This window comes from Crocuta crocuta, unplaced genomic scaffold, assembly GCF_008692635.1.
Source record: "Crocuta crocuta isolate KB4526 unplaced genomic scaffold, BGI_CrCroc_1.0 scaffold77, whole genome shotgun sequence".
Classification (NCBI taxonomy): domain Eukaryota; kingdom Metazoa; phylum Chordata; class Mammalia; order Carnivora; family Hyaenidae; genus Crocuta; species Crocuta crocuta.
In genome coordinates, this window is record NW_027532172.1 from 3521785 (window position 1) to 3540070 (window position 18286).

An 18286-nucleotide genomic window follows, 5' to 3' on the forward strand; every position below is an offset into this window, starting at 1 on the left:
CCTCGGGCTCTGTGTTGACAGCTAGCTCAGAGCCTGGAGCCTGCTTCAGATTCTATGTCTCCCTCACTCTCTGACCCTCCCCTGCTCACGCTCTCTCTCGCTCAAAAATAAATAAACGTTAAAAAAAAAAACTAAAAAAAAAGTTACCGTCTTGGGGCAGCACAATACAAATAAAATCTAAACAGTGGCTAATTTTTGCAATAAAAACGGAATCTCCACAGTTGCTCATGTTACTTCCCGTTTTTCAGGGAACTCCTCTTACTGTCAGGAAAATCTTGCCTTTTTACTTTTCAGGGAGGTGTTTTGGAAACTGAAATTTGTGATGAAGGCTTCCAGCTAAGGGCCAATTACTTTTCCAGAATACACAAGCCGTTTCTATTTCTGGACGGAAGGAAGAATGTTTGGTTTTATTTGTCAGGTCAAATGGCCGCCTGCTACACTGGCTTCATCCACATTTTTCTCCTTTCAGCTGAAGGGGGCCCTGAAGGCAAATATAAAATATCCATTCACTGTCAGTAGGAAGTCGCTTTTTGACGGGTTTGTACACTTATTCGTCAGTATTCTGTAACCTATTGTTGTGACTGAAAAATAAAGAGCAATTTGGACTCTTCTAAAGCTCTGGGAAAACTGTTTATTTGGTATGATGTTGGTGTTCACCTCCCTACATATTTCCTGGTGTGAGGAATACCTTTTCCAGAGGCAGGAGGGTTCTGAAACCAGAATTATAAAGATGTAGCACTGACCTGCCTTCCTCCTCACAGTTTTTGTCGCTCATGGTTCAGGAATAGCCTCGATTTTAATACTTTTTTCCTTTGACCAGGATGAGTCACGTTAGGTGGAAATGCTGGTTCGGAGAGCAGCGCGGGGCAGCCCCTGTCGGAGCGGTTCTCAAAGTGTGGTCCGTGAACCAGCGCCTTCAGCATCCGGTGGGAAGGGCGCCTTCTCAGGCCCCTCCCACACCTGCTCCATCCGCGTCTCCGGGGGTGGGGCTCGGCAGTCTGTGTGTTAGCAAACCCACCGGGGGGTTGAGTATGCCAGGCTTGGAAGGAAGGCCCTCGACCATTCCACCTTGTCCTCTGTGTGTGTGAGCACTGACACAGCCACTCCTGGCTCCTTGCTGTCGCACCCCCAGGCTTGTGCCGCTGCAGGGAGTGAGCGAGGACCATGGAGCTCATTCCCCACACAGGGCAGTGGAGTGAGGAAGAGGTGTGCTTGGGAAGGCCAGGAGATGCCCCTGTCCCAGTTGGAGAGATACTCCTTTGTTTTGTTTTTTTTTTTAAATAAAAGTTTATTTTTGAGAGGGGGAGGGACAGAGACACAGAATCATAAGCAGGTTCCAGGGCTTGAACCTGCAAACTGTGAGATCATGGACAAACTGTGAGAACTGGACTGAAGTCAGACACACTCAACTGACTGAGCCATGCAGGTGCCCCATTTAAAAAATTTTTTTTTTAATTTTTTAACGTTTATTTATTTTTCAGACAGAGAGAGACAGAGCATGAGCAGGGGAGGGGCAGGGAGAGAGGGAGACACAGAATCTGAAACAGGCTCCAGGCTCTGAGCTCTCAGCACAGAGCCCGATGCAGGGCTCGAACCCATAGACCGTGAGATCATGACCTGAGCCGAAATCGGACACTTAACCCACTGAGCCACCCAGGCACCCCTAAAAAAGTGTTTTAAATATTTATTTATTTTTGAGAGAGAGAGAGAGAAAGAGAGCGAGAAAGAGAGCAAACACATAGGGGAGGGGCAGAGAGAGGGGGACAGGGTCCCAAGCAGCCTCTGTGGTATGACCCCGGAACTTGTTATGGGGCTCAAACGCACCAACCATGAGATCGTGACCTGAGCCTGAATCAAGTCAGACACTTAAGCGACTGAGCCACACTGGCACCCGGAGAGATTCTCCGGTGGGGACAAGCAGAGTATAGTGTGGTGGGAAGTGTGCTTGCTGGCTTTGTGCCAGAGAGCCGGGTTCAAGTCCCAACTCATACCTCCTTGTAGCCACGGCAGGCGGGCGTTTGCTGGACCGATTTGGCTGCTGCATAAACAAGGTAGGGCAAACAGCCTGCGGTACAGGTCCCGGTGCGGCTGATGACGGAGTGACCACGACGCAAGCCCTGCCTGTGGTCTGGTGCCACCTAGTGGTGGCTGGCCGCTCCAGCGTGCGCGGCAGCGGGCTCTGGCTCCTGCACCCGGATGGGATTTGGCGGATGGTGAGGGAGTCCAGGAATTTCCAGGTTAGCTGGTGTCTGTGCCGTTGGCCAGATCCGGAGTGATTCGGCCTCAAGGTTACTTTCCCTGCCTGGCCCCACCGTCCCCTCCCCTCGCTGTGCTCACACTGGAAGATGGGAGCCAGTCACCACATACAGTGTAGCCACAGGGGGGCCGCCACAAGGGGTTTTTACGGAATTGTCGACAATGAAGCGAGATACAATGTAGGTGAAATGCCCAGTACGCAGAGAGTGCTTTAAAACGTGAAAATTCCTGGAGTGCCTGGCTGGTTCGGCTGGTAAAGCACGTGGCTCTTGGTCTCGGGGTCGTGAGTTCGAGCCCCATGTTGGGTACAGAGATTACTTAAATAAATAAACTTAAAAAAAAAGAGAGAATTCCCTTCTCCATTCCCTGGTAGGAAGAGAGAAAGTGGATTCTACGTGTGGCTCACGGGGCGGCCTCATGGCACTGTGGGACAGACATGCGCTTCAGAGCCAGACACACCTGGGCTCCCGTCCTGCTCACTGACCTCTGTGAGCCTCAGCATGTGTGAAATGGAGGTAACGTTTATCCCACCTGTATCCCATTCTTATGAAGAGAAAAGCCTGGGTGGCTCAGTCCATTAAGCGTCCGACTCTTCGTTTTGGGCTCAGGTCATGATCTCACGGTTTGTGGCCTCAAGCCCCACATCGGGCTCCGTGCTGACAGCTTGGAGCCTGCTTGGGATTCTCTCCCTCTCTCTCTGTCCCTCTCCTGCTCATGCTTACTCTGTCTCTCTCTCAAAATAAATAAATAACAAGAAAAGGAAACCCGGAAAGTTGGGGCGCGATCTCAGGGTGTCCTTCCCAGCGATTCCTGAGGATAACGAATTCCCACATGTGTGCACTGCTCCACGGGGCTGATGCGTGGAGTGTGATTTCTGCCTCGTCCTGCACGAATGCCTTGATGCTTCCTGCAGCCTACAGGGGGCGCTCCATGCACTTCTCTGTAGAAGGCATGGCATAGGACAAGGACAGAAAGGGGGGCTGATGACATGGTGACATGTGGCAATGTTAAACATTTCTGAAACTTGTTACTATAGAAAAGTTCTAAATATGGTACTTGAAACCTAGAAGGCAGTCGACAGATGTTAAGGTTTTTTGTTTTTTTCTCCTACTGATAAAATACAACCTAATGTGGTGTGGGACCTAGTTTCTAACCTTAGATGGCCTTTTAAAACTGAGGTAAGTGGGGCGCCTGGGTGGCTTAGTCGGTTAAGTGTCCGACTTTCGCTTAGGTCATGATCTCGCAGTTCGTGGGTTCGAGCCCCGCGTCGGGCTCTGTGCTGACTGCCAGCTCAGAGCCTGGAGCCTGTTTCAGAGTCTGTGACTCCCTCTCTCTCTGACCCTCCCCTGCTCACGCTGTCCCTCTCTCTCTCTCCTAGAAATAAAAATAAAAATAAAAAAAATAAAAAAATAAAACTGAGGTAAGAGTGGAGTTTGAATCCTTCAGAACAAACTAGGACCCCACTGTTTTCCCGTGGGGGAGGCCTCAATTATTTTAAGACTTTTTTTAGAGTTTATTTATTTTGAGAGAGAGAGAGAGAGAATCCCAAGCAGGCTCTGCACTTTCAGCACAGAGCCCAACGTGGGGCTCGATTTCCCAAACCGTGAGACCATGACCTGAGCTGAAATCAAGAGTCAGACACTTAACTGACACAGCCACCAAGGTGCCCCCTCAATAATAAAAATAATAATAATAATAATAATAATAAATTTATTGTTAAAAATGAATAATAAGTAGCATTATTATTATTATTATTACTATTGTTTTGGAATAAAGACGAAGCAGATGCAGCCTAATTTAAGCCTTTCCTTTGGCCCCTGGAGTCTGGACATGGGACTTCTCAGGGCACTGGCGACAACAGTATTTATCTAGCCAGCCTGGCAGGTTTTTGTAAAGGTTGATTAAAGTCCTATCTGCTTATTATCAAAAGTTTGGCAAAGCATAGGAGAGTGTAAAGAAGCAGACAATTAGCAAATACCTTCTCCTCCCCACAACCATGCAGATACCATGTGTGTCCACCAGAGGCACTGTTGCTTGGGGCCGATCTTTTTTCCAGTCTTTTTTTTCTTTGAATTTCTTCTTTACGTAGTTGAGATACACAATTTTTAGATCTTGCTTTAGTATTTTTCATGTTATTACATCCGGGGTTTCTTTTAACAATTAAAGTATTGTTTTTCAAATTATTGAATACATAATTCTAGAAAAACGTAATATAAAAGCGTATAAAACCAAAAAGTGAAATTCTAATACCATCTACCAGTGTCCCTAATACTAGAAAAAAATTTCAAATATTGAAATGTATAAAGAAGTGAGAGAAATTCCCCTCAGTACAACGTACCAGTGCTACATAGTACTGGATCAGTTTAAATAACGATACGATTGAAAGTGCAAGGGCGCCTGGGTGGCTCAGTCGGTTGAACGTCCGACTCTTGGTTTTGGCTCAGGTCGTGATCCCATAGTTCATGGGTTTGAGCCCCACGTCCCGCTTTGCACTGGCAGCACAGAGCCAGCTTGGGATTCTCTGTCTCTCTGCCCCTCCCCTGCTTGTGATGTCTCTGTCTGTCTCAAAATAAATAAATAAACTTAAAAAATGTTTTTTTTTAAGAAAGTGCAATTTACCTGTAATACTGTCTACCAGTGCCAACCACTTTTAGCACACAGTCTTTTGGGTTTTTCTCTTTTGTATATCAGTGTGTGTGTGTATAAGTTACTGAAATGGAATTGCACTGTGCATAGTTGTCTAGCTTGCATTTTTTCATTTACTAATGAATTTTGAGTAACCTTCTATAGTATAAGCATTTTCCAGTATCACTGTAACACTTATTTGAATGGCATTTTAAATAACTACATAATATGGCAACATTTAGATATACTGTTTTATGTAATCATTTCTGCTAAGGTTTCCAATTTAGACCTAAGTAAATATTTGTTCACATTTCTGATTCTTTCCTTAAGCTAAGTCCCAGACAACCACAGTGAGTCAGAAAGAAACATTTTAGAGTTTAGAGTTTAGACTTTAGAGGGGTGGGAGGGGGAGTTTGTCATTTTACAGCTCTTCAGTAGCTGACAGAAATGTGCAGGGACAGCAGTCATAAACAACTGCGGTCATTTAAAAAAATCTTTGTTGATGTTATAAGCGAGAAAGCTCTCGTTTGATTTGTGTTTCTTAGAACACTAGAGTGCTCAGTGCTCTGGCCTGTTTAATAATCTTCCTCTCTGATTTTTGGAAGAGAGGTAACATGCACTCTATTAAAACAAAAAGTTAATTCCCAGCCCAGACTCCTTAGAACTTCTGGGACCCCATTCTTGGAATCAGAGCTCGGTGTTCTCTGCATTGGACCCGAAGCCTTATCTCTGTCTAGGAAGTCCTGTGCTGTTTCCAGATGGCCCCGTGCTCTCTTCAGGGGCTGCACTGGGACCTACAGCTTTGCCTCTTTTCCTCTCAGAACCCAGGGGTGGCAAAACAAGGGAGCCCCACTCACCAGGCTGGACTTGGACTTCACTTGCGGTCCGACAGTGTGGCCATCGCCTTACTTTGTGGTGGGCTTTTTGTGTCCTTCTTGTCGCCTTGGTTGCCAGGAAGGGACTGGAGGCTCTCACCCAGGTCCCTGGTGGAGACAAAAAGTCAAGAGGGGATACTCTAGTTGGTTATCATTTTCCTTTGTAAAATTTTGAATTCTCTAGAATGTTGTTATAGAGGGGAAAGTTACAAGTAAGTAAAATGATGAAAATGAACCTCCGTGGCTATAAAGGGAGTTCTGTTAGTGAACCCTGAAATCATTTAGCTGTAAGTGCTAGTTTTGCAGAGCCAAGAAACACTTGTGAAGGTTTGAGAACCTTCTAGACGTGAGGGTAACTAACTTTGAGGGAAGGACAGGAGAGAAGGTGTGGAGGGCCAAAGACTTGCATTGCGGCCTTCTAGCATATATCCCATTGCTCTTTTCACACTCCCTCACCCATTACAACTTGTGTCAGGCTATGAAAATTAACATATAGTCATTGCAAGAAAAAAAAAACTAAAAATCACCCATTTTCTATACCCAAATATAATGACTATTAACATCTGGTATACATCTCATATGTATGAACAGACTTGTAATTTTGTGATCATATAGGTGTGTGAGCCTGTGTTCCCTGTCTGTGCACACACACACACACACACACACTTTTATACTTCTATTTACTTATTTACAAAAAAATTTTATGTTTAATTTTGAGAGAGAGAGAGAGACTATGAGTGGGGGAGGAGCAGAGAGAGGAGACCCAGAATCCGAAGCAGGCTCTAGGCTCTTAGCTGTCAGCATAGAGCCCGACACAAGGCTCGAACCCACAAACTTCAAGATCATGACCTGAGCTGAAGTCAGACGCTTAACTGTCTGAGCCACCCAGGTACCCGTATACCCCCTTTTAAAGTATTTTAACACTCTCTCTCTGTCATCAAGTCCGTTTTTAAAACAGTCTTCATTTATAGCCCCATAATCGTATAAATGCTATAAATTATTTAATAGGAATTCGATGTTTGCTTGATGCTCATTTTTTTTACCTTGTTTTAAGTAAGGTTGAGATGAAGATCCTTTCAGCAGTCCAACTCTGACTGTTTCCTTAGGATACATTCCTGCAGTAGAATTTTTGAGTCAAAATGATCTGAGCTGTTCTCAGTTCCATCGATATTTAATACCAAACTTTCTCTTCAAAGCTCGTTCCGATTTCTCCTGACCCTCACAGAGCAGAGAGTGTCTTCAATGTCAGTACAGATGCTGGGCAGTATTTTTAACCTTTGCCACAAGTCTGACAGACCACGCGTGGTGTGTTCTTCTCATTTGCACAGTTTAATCACGAGAGAAGTTGAAAGAGAATGTCCTCATTCTTTGCCTATTTTTTTATATTGCACTGTTGACTTATTTGCATATTGGAGTCAGTTGTTTTGTGTCCGACTATGCAGATGTTTGCTCTGGTTTGTCATTTGCTTTTGGCTTATAGTATTTCACCTAAAGAAGGTGTGTGTGTGTGTGTGTGTGTGTGTGTGTGTGTGTGTTTTCCGTACAGTTTCAAAACTACAGGAGAGTACAGTAGGAAATAACCTTTATTTACCCACTATCCAGAATGCACAGACATTTCTATGTTGTCATTTTGGCTCCTTTTTTTTTTTTTAATTTTTAAAGTGTTTATTCATTTTTTGAGAGAGAGACAGAGCATGAGTGGGGGAGGGACTGAGAGAGAGGGAGACACAGAATCCAAAACAGGTCCAGGCTTTGAGCTGTTAGCACAGAGGCCGCTGTAGGACTTGAACTCACGAACCATGAGATCGTGACCTGAGCTGACGTCGGACACTTAACGGACTGAGCCCCTGGGGTGCCCTTCTTTGATGTGTTTATCAAATTTTTGCCAGAGGGCTTATGCCAACTGGCTCTCCCACCAGCAGCGTGAAAGGCTTCCTGTTGTCCCCACACCTTCATCAAGACTCTGTACTGTCAGGGGGTGCCTCGGTCAGTTAAGCGTCTGACTCTTGATCTCCACTCAGGTCGCGATCTCGTGGTTGTGGGTTCAAGCCCTGTGTCGGGCTCTGCGCTGACAGTGTGGAGCCTGCTTAGGATTCTCTTCTCTCTCCCTCCCTCTCTCTCTCTGCCCCTCCCTAGCTCGTGTGCATACACTCTCTCTCTCTCAAAAAAGATAAAGTAAACATTAAAAAAAAAAAAGACTCAGTACTGTCAGGCTTAGCGAGTTTAGCCCATCTGGGAATGAGATGGCATCTCATTATGGTTTGCACATCCTGATTGCTGGTGGGATTGAACATCTTTTAAAACAGTTACTGCCTAGAGTTTAACAGATTTTCTCCTCTCTCACCTTCGCTGCTTCTTCTCTGCTCATTTTTTCTATTGGGTTGTCTTGGTCGGTTGGTGTTCTTTATGTTTTAGATACTAGTGCCTTGTTATATGTGTTGTAGCCATCTTCTGGCCTCCAGCCTGCCCTCCCTTTTATTTCTTACACTGAAGCATTTATTGCCTTCCGTTAGACTGTTGGTAAGCCCTCCTTACATGAGGCTGAGTTGAAACTACATTGTAACCCCAAGGAGTGCAACATATATTCAGAGCATTAAAAAATTCTTTAAAACATTTTTTTCAACATTTGTTTATTTTTGAGAGAGAGAATATGAGTGGGGGAGGGGCACAGAGAGAGGGAGACAGACTCTGAAGCAGACTCCAGGCTCTGAGCTGTCAGCACAGAGCCCAACGCGGGGCTCGAGCCCACAAACGTGAGATTGTGACCTGAGCTGAAGTCAGATGCTCAACTGGTAGAGCCACCCAGGTACCCTGCATTTTCTCACGTTTTCTTACAATACCTTTTTTTTCACACTGAGGTCTTTAATCTGTCTGGAGGTTTTTGCTCTTGTCGTTAAACGTATTTCCTTCTTTGTGACTTTTTCTCTGCATCGGTACTCCCCAAGTCCTCTCTAAATTCCAACAGGTCGACATCACCAGGCTTGTCTTGGTCGCCTGGTGCTCTGTGCTTGCTCTGTGAGTCCCAGGCAAGGGCACTCGGCAGTTTATCAAGGTCATGTCCCTGTCTCAAGCACTGTTACTGTTTGTGACATTGGTGACTTTGCTGTCACGTTGTGGACCCCGGCTCCCAGGGGCGTCATTCCACCAGTGTAGACTTCATTCAGTTTTTGAAAACTTCCACAGAGTCTGTCGTGTGTGCTTCGTGCCTGGTGCTGGCGGCATTCTCAGATCTGAGGATGCGGCCAAATCCCAGACCCAGGGTCTCCCGTAAAGGTGCTCCTGCTTAACCTTGAACCTGGGACCCTTTGTATTTTTTCATAAGGGGTCAATGGAATTGATAAAGTATGCTGTTCCTAGCTTTATGGAAACTGTAAAGTGACATCTAAGGAGCCTGGGGTGCTTTCTAGTTTTCCCACTCCTCCTCCTCCATTTAAATCAGGAGGAAACAGGAAAAATCATTATCTATCCAACAATGTGTGTTTTTTGTAGTCGAAAAAATGAAAAGATATACAAAAGTAAGGAAAATAAAGTTGAGCAGTGGGGGCGCCTGGGTGGCTCCATCGGTGAAGCGTTCGACTTTGGCTCCGGTCATGATCTCGTGGTTTGTGAGTTCGAGTCCCACATCGGGCTTTCTTCCCCTCCCCTGCTTGCACTCTCTCTCTCAAAAATAGATAAACATAAAAAAAAAAAAAAGTTGATGAATTTATAGGACTTTCCTGATAGGTTGTCACCAACATTCCTGGAGAACATGTCAAACAAAGATAATGTCCCAAACACCTGTGGGAACCGGCTCCACAAAGACTGTTACCTGTACCCCCACTGAGTGCGCCTCCACCATCCGCCATCCGGCCCAATGTCCTGCTGGGGAGGAAGCGGGGGAAGAAGGTGTGGGACAAGCCCCAAGGCAGCGCTGGTGGCCCCGCCACTCAGCACCCGCCAGTGGCCTGGGCTTCTGGCCTCAGCCTGCCCATCAACATGGCGGCTTTCCGTAATCACGGACTGTTATCGATAGATGACATTTGTTTTGCCTTTGTTCTTCCTTTTTTACCACGTAGCCACCTTTGTGTTTTCTCCTCAGGCCGGAAGCTGAGAGGAAAAGCCTTTTATTTTGTCAACGGCAAAGTGTTTTGTGAGGAAGATTTCCTGGTGAGTTTGTTCCCCGAACTTCTCCTGCCCGAAGTCCAGACAGAGTTGTGGGGGGGGGGGGNNNNGCCTGCGGGGAGGCCCAGACCAGGGGTAGAAGAGTGTGGTTTCCCTCTGGGGTCCCTCCCGTGCTGGTGGGGAGCTGAGCGCTGCCAGAGAAAGGGGGTCCCGACTTTCCGTCTGTAGATGCCCAGGGTGGCCCTTGTTCCCAAAGCAAGGGACAAACCACAAGAGCTCTGTGCTTGGAAGGGACTTAGGGTCCCTTGGCCCGTCCTCCTGTGCTCTGCTCATTTCTGCCCCCCACCCAAACTTCCAGACCGGGGTTCGGGCCCTCGCTACTTGGCATCCTATGTGGTGTCTTGTGGGCAGCATCGCGCCTCTCCCAGGATGTGGCCAGGCATTGACCCTCATGCCACCACGGCCTCTCTGAACCCTGCTTAGCTTCCCAGAGTCAGCGTGGCTGAGCCACGCTACCCACGTGTCACCCAGCCCGCCTAGGCGCCGCATCTCCAGGGTTCGAAGCCCGTGTGTAGCTGTGTGGTCCGGGGCCCGCCTTGTGTCTCTTCCCCTTGGCTGCTTGCTTGCCCCCTTGCAGCTGTGCGCGTGTGTGTGCGTGTGTGCTGGAAAAGTCAGTCAGAGTCTTTACCAAGTTTCTTTGAAACTGAAGGCATTGGCTTTCCAAGCAGAACCAGACTCGAATTTGAATCCTATGCTTACCCCTTATAGGCTGTGTGACCCTGTGCAGGTCACTTACCTTCTCTGAGCTTCTCTTATTTTCATCTGAGAAATGGCATGATACACGCTTTGTTTCAAGAACTGTTTTAAGGACTAGAGCGCTGGCGTCAGGCTTGACCTGCATCAGAGCCCCCTACCAGGCTTTGTGAAATCGCAGATCACCAGGTCCCACCCCAGAGCCCGAGTCTGCATGTCTCACAAGTTCCCAGGTGATGTCAGGGACTCCTCTTCGAGAAGCACTCGCTTAGAGACAGAGCCTGGCATGCTGCGGGTGCCCAGACGCAGCGGTTGTTGGGGTGAGTGGTATTAGTGTTAGTGATGGCTCTGTGGTGCAGGGGTTTCATGACTCCTCCCACACTATGCTGTGTTCTGAGAAAGGACAGATTCTGGCCGAGAAGGACACATCTCTCTGCAAAGTTCCTTGTTGTCCTCGTGACTGGTGGCCAAGTGGCTGGGCCATCTGTGCCCCAATGGGTTTACCTTTCCTGCCTGTCTCCTCTGCAGTACTCCGGGTTCCAGCAATCTGCCGACAGGTGTTTTCTGTGTGGCCATCTGATCATGGACATGGTGAGTCAGTGGGATCAGCCAAGCAAGAGGATGGCATGGGGGAAGGGGATCAGTCACAGAAAAGAAAAAACCAATAGTTGAGAACTGTGTTTCCTACCCTGATTTGTGGTCGCATCTGTTTTTTTTTTTTTTTTTTAAAGAAAAGACCCTGTGCAACACAGCTCTGCCTCCTCTAGGGGAACCACGTTGTTGACCTTGACTGGCACTAGCATCCTTAGCCATGCAGTCCACACAACGCTGTGTTTCTGATGATGTTCTTTCCTCTGGGCCACTGGGATCACACCGGCCTACCTCTGATTTTCTGTGGTCCTTGTGGTGTCCTGGGTGAGACGCCAAATGACAGATGTCATCTACCTTGGAGTTGGGTACGGAAAGTTGGGTAAACACCATTGTTTGCCTCCACATTCTGCCAGGCTCCATCTATTCCTAAGATGAGTTTTGGGGAGCCTGTCTTTAGTTCTAAGAGAGCAAGGGCTCTCTGAGCTCCTCTTGGGCCTCAGTATCCTTATCTCCTCAGTGGGGACAGTTTTTCTTTCCTGGTCTCCTTATTAGGTAAGGTTGTGAGGTTAACAAGTACAGAATACTTTGTCTGAGGGGTCAAATTATTCAGCACTGGAGAAATTATACGATGTTCTTTTTATTAAATTTTTAAATTAATTTTTTTTTTTTAAATTTAAGAGAGAGACAGAAAATTTTAAGCAGGCTCCATGCTCAGCATGGAGCCCGATGCCAGGCTCAGTCCCAAGACCCTGGAATCGTGAGCTAAGCTGAAATCAAGAGTTGGACACTCAACCACCTGGGGCACCCAGGCGCCCATACAATATTCTTTTAGTTGGAAAGACTTAAATCTCTCTCTAAGCTGACCCATTAATTCCATCTGGAGAAAGGAATTGCTAATCATTGCCTTTTTTTTTTTTTAACCTTTTTATTGAGAAGCAATTGATACAGTAAAGCGTGTATATCTGAAGTGTACAGGTGAATAAAGTTTTACAAATGCATATATACCTGTGTAACCACCACCAGCCAGGTCAAAATGTGGATGTTTCCCACATCCCACACCCCAGAAAGTTCCTTCTTGTCTTCCTCCCAGTCCAGCCCCCTCCTCCAAAGACCCCTCTATTCTGACCTCTGTCGCCCCAGATCTCTTTTGCTGGTCCTGTTCACGTCGTATGTGAATAAAGCTGCCGTGAACCCTCTTAGGCGTGTTGTGTGGACATAAGCACTCGTTTCTGCTGGTTCTGTGCTAACATAGATAACACAGAGGTGAACTGGAGCCCTTGTGTTCAGGAGAAGCCTGCTGTTGTCCGGGCTCTGACACCGCACAGCCGAGCTCAGCCCCTGTGAGAACTGGGACCTCGTGGGGCGCCTGGGTGGCTCAGTCGGTTAAGCGTCCGACTTTCGCTTAGGTCATGATCTCGCGGTTCGTGGGTTCGAGCCCCGCGTCGGGCTCTGTGCTGACTGCCAGCTCAGAGCCTGGAGCCTGTTTCAGTCTATGACTCCCTCTCTCTCTGACCCTCCCCTGCTCACGCTGTCTCTCTCTCTCCTAGAAATAAATAAAACATTTAAAAAAAAAAAAAACTGGGACCTCGTTAGTAGCCAAGACCTCCCTGGGGGGCATGGCTCTCCACCCAGTTCCCCAGGGCAGGCAGGCAGGAGCCCACACCCTCACCTCTACCTCCCACAGATGCCAGCCAGTCTCCACAGGGATCTCTTTCGTTAGGAGAATTTGTCCTTGAGAGTTTAGAGTCTTTCTAACAAACCCACCACACATGAGGTCAACAGTGTTCAAGGTTATGAATGTGATTATACCTGATTTTTACTTCTGGGCGTCCTAAGCCTTCTCTGGGCCTCAGAGCTGCGTATCAAACCACCTATGACATGGTAGTTTAAAACAACAGTGATTTGGGGCATCTGGGTGGCTCAGTTGGTTAAGCATCGACTTTGGCTCAGGTTTGTGGGTTCGAGCCCCGTGTCAGGCTCTGTGCTGACAGCTCAAAGCCTGGAGCCTGCTTCAGATTCTGTGTCTCCCTCTCTCTCTAACCCTTCCCTGCTGACATGTGCTTGCTCTCTCTGTCTCTCAAAAATATTAAAAGAAATTTTAAAACAACAGTGATTTATTTATCGTGATTCATAGAATTAAGTCGGGGCTCAGTGGGATGATTCTTCTGCTCCATGTGGCCTTGGCTGGGGTCACTCACTCAGCTGCATTCAGCTGGTATCACAGTTGAGTGCCCAAGATGGCTTCTTCCCTCCAGGCCTTGCTCTCCGAGGCCACTGACCTCATTCGCTGGACGACTTCCCTTCTATAGAGAGGAAGGAAAGCTGTCAGGCTTCTTAAGTCCTCAGCTCAGAAATCTCCGAACATCATTTCTTCCTCCTTCTGTTCCTCAAAGAACATCACAAGGCCCATCTCAATTTACAGGGTGGGAAAAATCTCCTCCACCTTTTTTTTTTTTTTAAGTTTATTTATTTTGAGAGAGAGGGAGAGAGAAAGCAGGGGAGGGGCAGAGAGAGAGGGGGAGAGACAGAATCTGAAACAGGCTCCAGGCTCTGAGCTGTGAGCACAGAGCCTGACGTGGGGCTCAAACCCACGAGGGGTAAGATCATGACCTGAGCTGAAGTCGGACTTTAACCACCTGAGCCACCCAGGTGCCCCTCTCCTCTTCCACTTCTTGAAGCCAGGGCCAGCCTTGCATGCAGGGAGGGAAAGAACAAGCTTTGGAATCATCTCTCCACACAAGGATGACGCGAAGTTGGACCTGGGCCCTTGCAGGGTCTTTTCTCCCACTTGAATACTTTTAGCAAATGCCTGTCTGGTAGGGACCCCCTGTTTTAGAAACAGAACCCTTCACTGCTGCCCAGAATTTTTATAACGCAGAGAAAGATCCCTTCAGACACCATTCTTGGTTCTCCAAGGGAACCAGCCAGTTGTCCAGGCTCTCCTATAACCCGTTGGTGCCCCTCACCCGCCCCCTTAACACAGCGGAGTACTCCTAGCTTGCAGGCTAAAACCGGGCATCTTCCCACAGTAAAAAGAAAGATCACAGTGAGTCAGAGTGCACTTTGGGCACATTGTGGGTTAAGTTAATTTAAGAGTCTCTTCTGCCAAGACAGCATTAGCCTGGGAGCAAAGTGCATTCTAAGGTCCAGATTGCCAAGTGGACTTTGGACGCCCGGCTGGGCGTTCTCCCCATTTTGGCAGCTTGTTGCAGACTGAGAGGGGCCCCGAAGGTTCGTGACTCACCAGAGGGAAGGAGGAAGCTGGGAAGCTGAGCCGTCAGGGCACACGAAGCCCCCAGCTTACCCCCGTGGCTGCAGCGTGCCCGGTGTGGCCTTGGCCTTGGGAGGGGGAAGCATCAGGCTCTGGAGCACACCCTTCCTGCAGTGTCATGTGCACCGACAAGGTTTTCCGCAGTCCTAAGCCCCCTTCCTGCTGCCTAGTTGAAGGCATTCTGCTTGGCTTGCCTCCGGGGCGCTGCTGACCGTCGGGGCGCTCCTCGCATCCGTCCGGGTGCTGTAGTTCAGCCGTTTGTGCTACGTTTCGTGGCGCGGGCGATCACAGAAGTGAATCTCCTATTGAGTTGGTAAAAATGCTTTCAGCTGCAAATTATAGAAAAACCCAGACTTGTTGGAAGGCAAACCAATGGTTCTCAAAGTTCAGCATGTGTTGGAATCATTGTATGAAAACACCACCCGGGTTTGCCCTAGAGCTTCTGATCCTGGAGAGCTTGGCTGGGGCCTGGGAATGGACGTTTTTTAACAAGTTCCCGGGCGACGCGGATACTACAGGTCCAGGGACCCCGCCGTGAGATGCGCTGACTTTATAGGAAGGCGCTTCTGTGTCACCTCACAACGGGTTTGGAGGCGGGCAGCTCTGCCGGGAGGTGATTTGGTCACCGGCCGACACCACCAGGGGTGTCCTCACATGTGTCTCCTACCTTGCCTGTCCAGGCTCTGTCCCGGTCCCGGACAGCCTCTTACCACTCCAGGCGTCGCAGCCAGATCAAATGACACTACGGCTTGTGGCGCTTTCTCTCTGTCTCGGGTTTAAACACAACAGCAACAAAAGAGGCTTTGCTTGTGCTTGGATTTGAAATAATCCGGGTCGAGTCACTGTTCATGGGTTATCCTCTGCGGAGGGGAAGCCGTTTACAAGGGGCACCTGGGAGGCAGGAGTGAAGAGGTTTTTCTGAGCTCTGCCATTCCCGCGTGGAATTTCCTTTCATCTTTCCACGGGCTGGCTGCTTCCTAAATCTGGGATGGAGCCTTCCGAGGCCCTGCTTCGCACCATTTCCTGCAGAGAGCTGCGGAAGCGCCCCCTGAACTCTCCTCTGGAGGGTCACGTGCAGGAGCGGGGTCCTGTTTGGCTTCCTCCTGATGATGCATTTACCTAGATTTGCCTTCCCCCCGCCCCCACCATCTCTTGACCTTGATCCAGGGGAATCTCGGATGAGTGCACGCCGGGCAGTGTGATTGCACCCGTGGTGCCTCAGCCTGACGTGTTCCTCTCCTTCCCGCCGCCCACCCCTTCTCCCAAGTCGCCGCTGAGCCCTGGCCTCTCCCCTGTCTGCCCCCAGATCCTGCAGGCCCTCGGGAAGTCCTACCACCCCGGCTGCTTCCGCTGCGTCATCTGCAACGAGTGTTTGGACGGGGTGCCCTTCACCGTGGACTCCGAGAACAAGATCTACTGTGTCCGAGACTACCACAAGTGAGGAGGGATGGGGTGGGGAGGGGTGACACGAGCGAGTGTGGACGGACACCTGCCCGGGCGCGTCCGCAGGCTTGTACCCTCGGTGCACAGTCGGGAGGTCAGCTGATGCCGGTGCAGATAGCAAGCGGTTACAGATCGAGTTTACTGATAAAACCCGAGCTGAGATCCCTATAGTCAGATTCCCACGAGGCCTCAGGATGGATCTGGGAAGCCCGGTGGCTCCAGCCTTAGTTGACTTCCAAAGGCAGCCACCCGGTGCCGGTGGCCACCACCCTCTCTCTGCCTGGGCCTGTGCGGGGCGCCATGAGGGAAGCCGACCTGGTAACCCCCATCCCTAGCAGGTTGTGGGCAGAGGGCCCGATGTGCTTGTTGCACACTCCTGAGTCACCGCCCAGAGGGTGAGCAGGGCCGTCCTGATGCGAGGGCGGAGGGGTTCACCTGACCAGCGACGGGCAGGAGCCCAGCCCGAGGAAGGTTCCAGGGTCTTGCCTCCCGGAAACAGCACAATACGCACTTTATTGCTTCTCTGCTTCTCTCGGCAGGGTGCTGGCCCCCAAGTGCGCAGCCTGTGGGCTTCCCATCCTTCCACCTGAGGTGAGAGGCTTTTGCAGACCCACTTCTGGCGTCTTCCATGCCATGAATCTGGCCCTGGGGTTGCTTGCAAGATCTGTGTCCTGTCCTTATACCTTTGAGAAAGTCCTTTCTGTGGCGCCTGGGGGGCTCAGTGGGTTAAGCGTCCAAATTTAGCTCAGGTCACGATCTCACAGTTTGTCCTCACCAAGAAGGCCCTTTCATGTTAACTCGCTTCCCCGCCCACTGCCCTTCTTGTGTCCCATCCGACCTCACAGGCGTCCAACTCCTTGACTTGATAGTACGCCTAGATTAGAAGGTGAGCAGAAAGCCTGCCTTTCATTCATTTTTTCAAAAAACATCACACTCCATGTAGGTGGTTTTCTCAGCGTTGAGTCTGACATTCCAGAAAGCCTCCTGCTTCCTCTCGCATTGGGCCAAGGTGTCCCTTTTCTGGCTGGTGTGGGACCTCACTGCAGAGCTATGCTCTTCTGAGGCCCCCTGCTTGTCACCTTGGGAGTCTCGTGGGTCCCCCACCTGCCTCTTGTTCTTACTTTCCTTCCGTCCAGGGCTCAGATGAGACCATCCGTGTCGTATCCATGGACAGAGACTTCCACGTGGAGTGTTACCACTGCGAGGTAGGCGCCTCCCCGCGCAGGCTCCCCCAGCCTGGCTCTACCGTACAGGAGGGAAGTGTGGGCTTCACGTGCCACATTGTCAAGTAGCTGTGTGATTTGGGGCACAGACGCACCCCCCTCCAGCTTGAGGCTGGCCCGTCTGCTGAGAGCCCCTTTCTGAGCTGAGCCTTGGAAATCATGAAGAAACCCACCCCTACTTGGAAACAGACATATCCCTGGTTGGTGTGAAGGTGCCTCTGGGGCTCGTCTGTCCCCTCTCTTACCTTGTATCACACCTGGGCTAAACAAGTCACGGGCACCTTGTGACCGCCAGGCAGGCCAGGGCTCCCTCCTCACCCGCCCTTGTGAAGGGTGCAGACACTCTAAGTGCCCATGGAATTTCAGCCAAGATTAAGCGGATTTGGCCATGGAAGGAGAGTAGATTTACTGTGTGACGCTGTGCGCGGGATGAATGGGAAGGGGGTGGGGGACAGAGGTAGGCTCCAGTTCACCTGGCAGCCCTGGGGACATTTACTCATAGTCTTCTCCACATAGTCAGTGCCGTGCTGTCCCGTAGGGACCTGAGAGCCACAAAGTCAAGTTGCGTGTGGAGTTCTGTTTTCTAGTAGCCACATTAAAAAAGCAAAGAGGGGCCGCTGGGCGGCTCAGTCGGTTGAATGTCTGACTCTTTACTTGGGCTCAGGTCCTGATCCCGGGGTCATGGGATGGAATCCCGCATCAGGCTCCGTGCTGAGCGTGGAGCCTGCTTGAGATTCTCTCTCTCCCTTTGCCCTACTGCCCCCCTGTCTCTCTCTCTCTCTAAAGTTTAAAAAATAAAAAATGAAAAGAAACAGGGGATTCACTCTTACAATATTTTATTCAACTGGTATATCCAAAATGTCATTTCAATACGTAATCGACATAAGGGGTTTTTCATGAGCCATCTGACATTCACGTCCTGCCCTAAGTCTTGGGAATGCGGGGTAGGCATGCCCCGACGCCCCCTCTCAGTTCCAGCCAGCCCGGGTTCAAGGGCGCCTTAGGGCCCTGCCGCACCTCCCCTCGGCTGGACCACGGAACCACACAGCGCCCTCTGCTGGTTCCCGGGACGCTGGCCTCGGCAATCCTTCTATTACGTTCTACTAGCCCCTGGACATTTTTGCCTCCCCCTTCGCCCCCCCCCCCCC

The 18286-nt window shown here is 49.5% G+C and overlaps 1 protein-coding gene across 2 annotated transcripts in view; it reads left to right on the plus strand.

Annotated features, from left to right (window-relative positions):
* Window positions 1–18286, plus strand: part of LIMD1 (LIM domain containing 1) — a 66754-nt gene that overhangs the window by 46576 nt on the left and 1892 nt on the right. Inside the window, exons 3-7 of one of the 2 annotated variants that reach the window (XM_077777158.1) lie at window positions 9835–9902; window positions 11139–11201; window positions 15779–15909; window positions 16455–16506; window positions 17052–17120. In XM_077777158.1, the coding sequence (XP_077633284.1) occupies window positions 9835–9902; window positions 11139–11201; window positions 15779–15909; window positions 16455–16506; window positions 17052–17120 (383 nt within the window). The remainder of the gene's footprint in view (window positions 1–9834; window positions 9903–11138; window positions 11202–15778; window positions 15910–16454; window positions 16507–17051; window positions 17121–18286) is intronic. The other variant, XM_077777159.1, reaches the window with a different exon arrangement.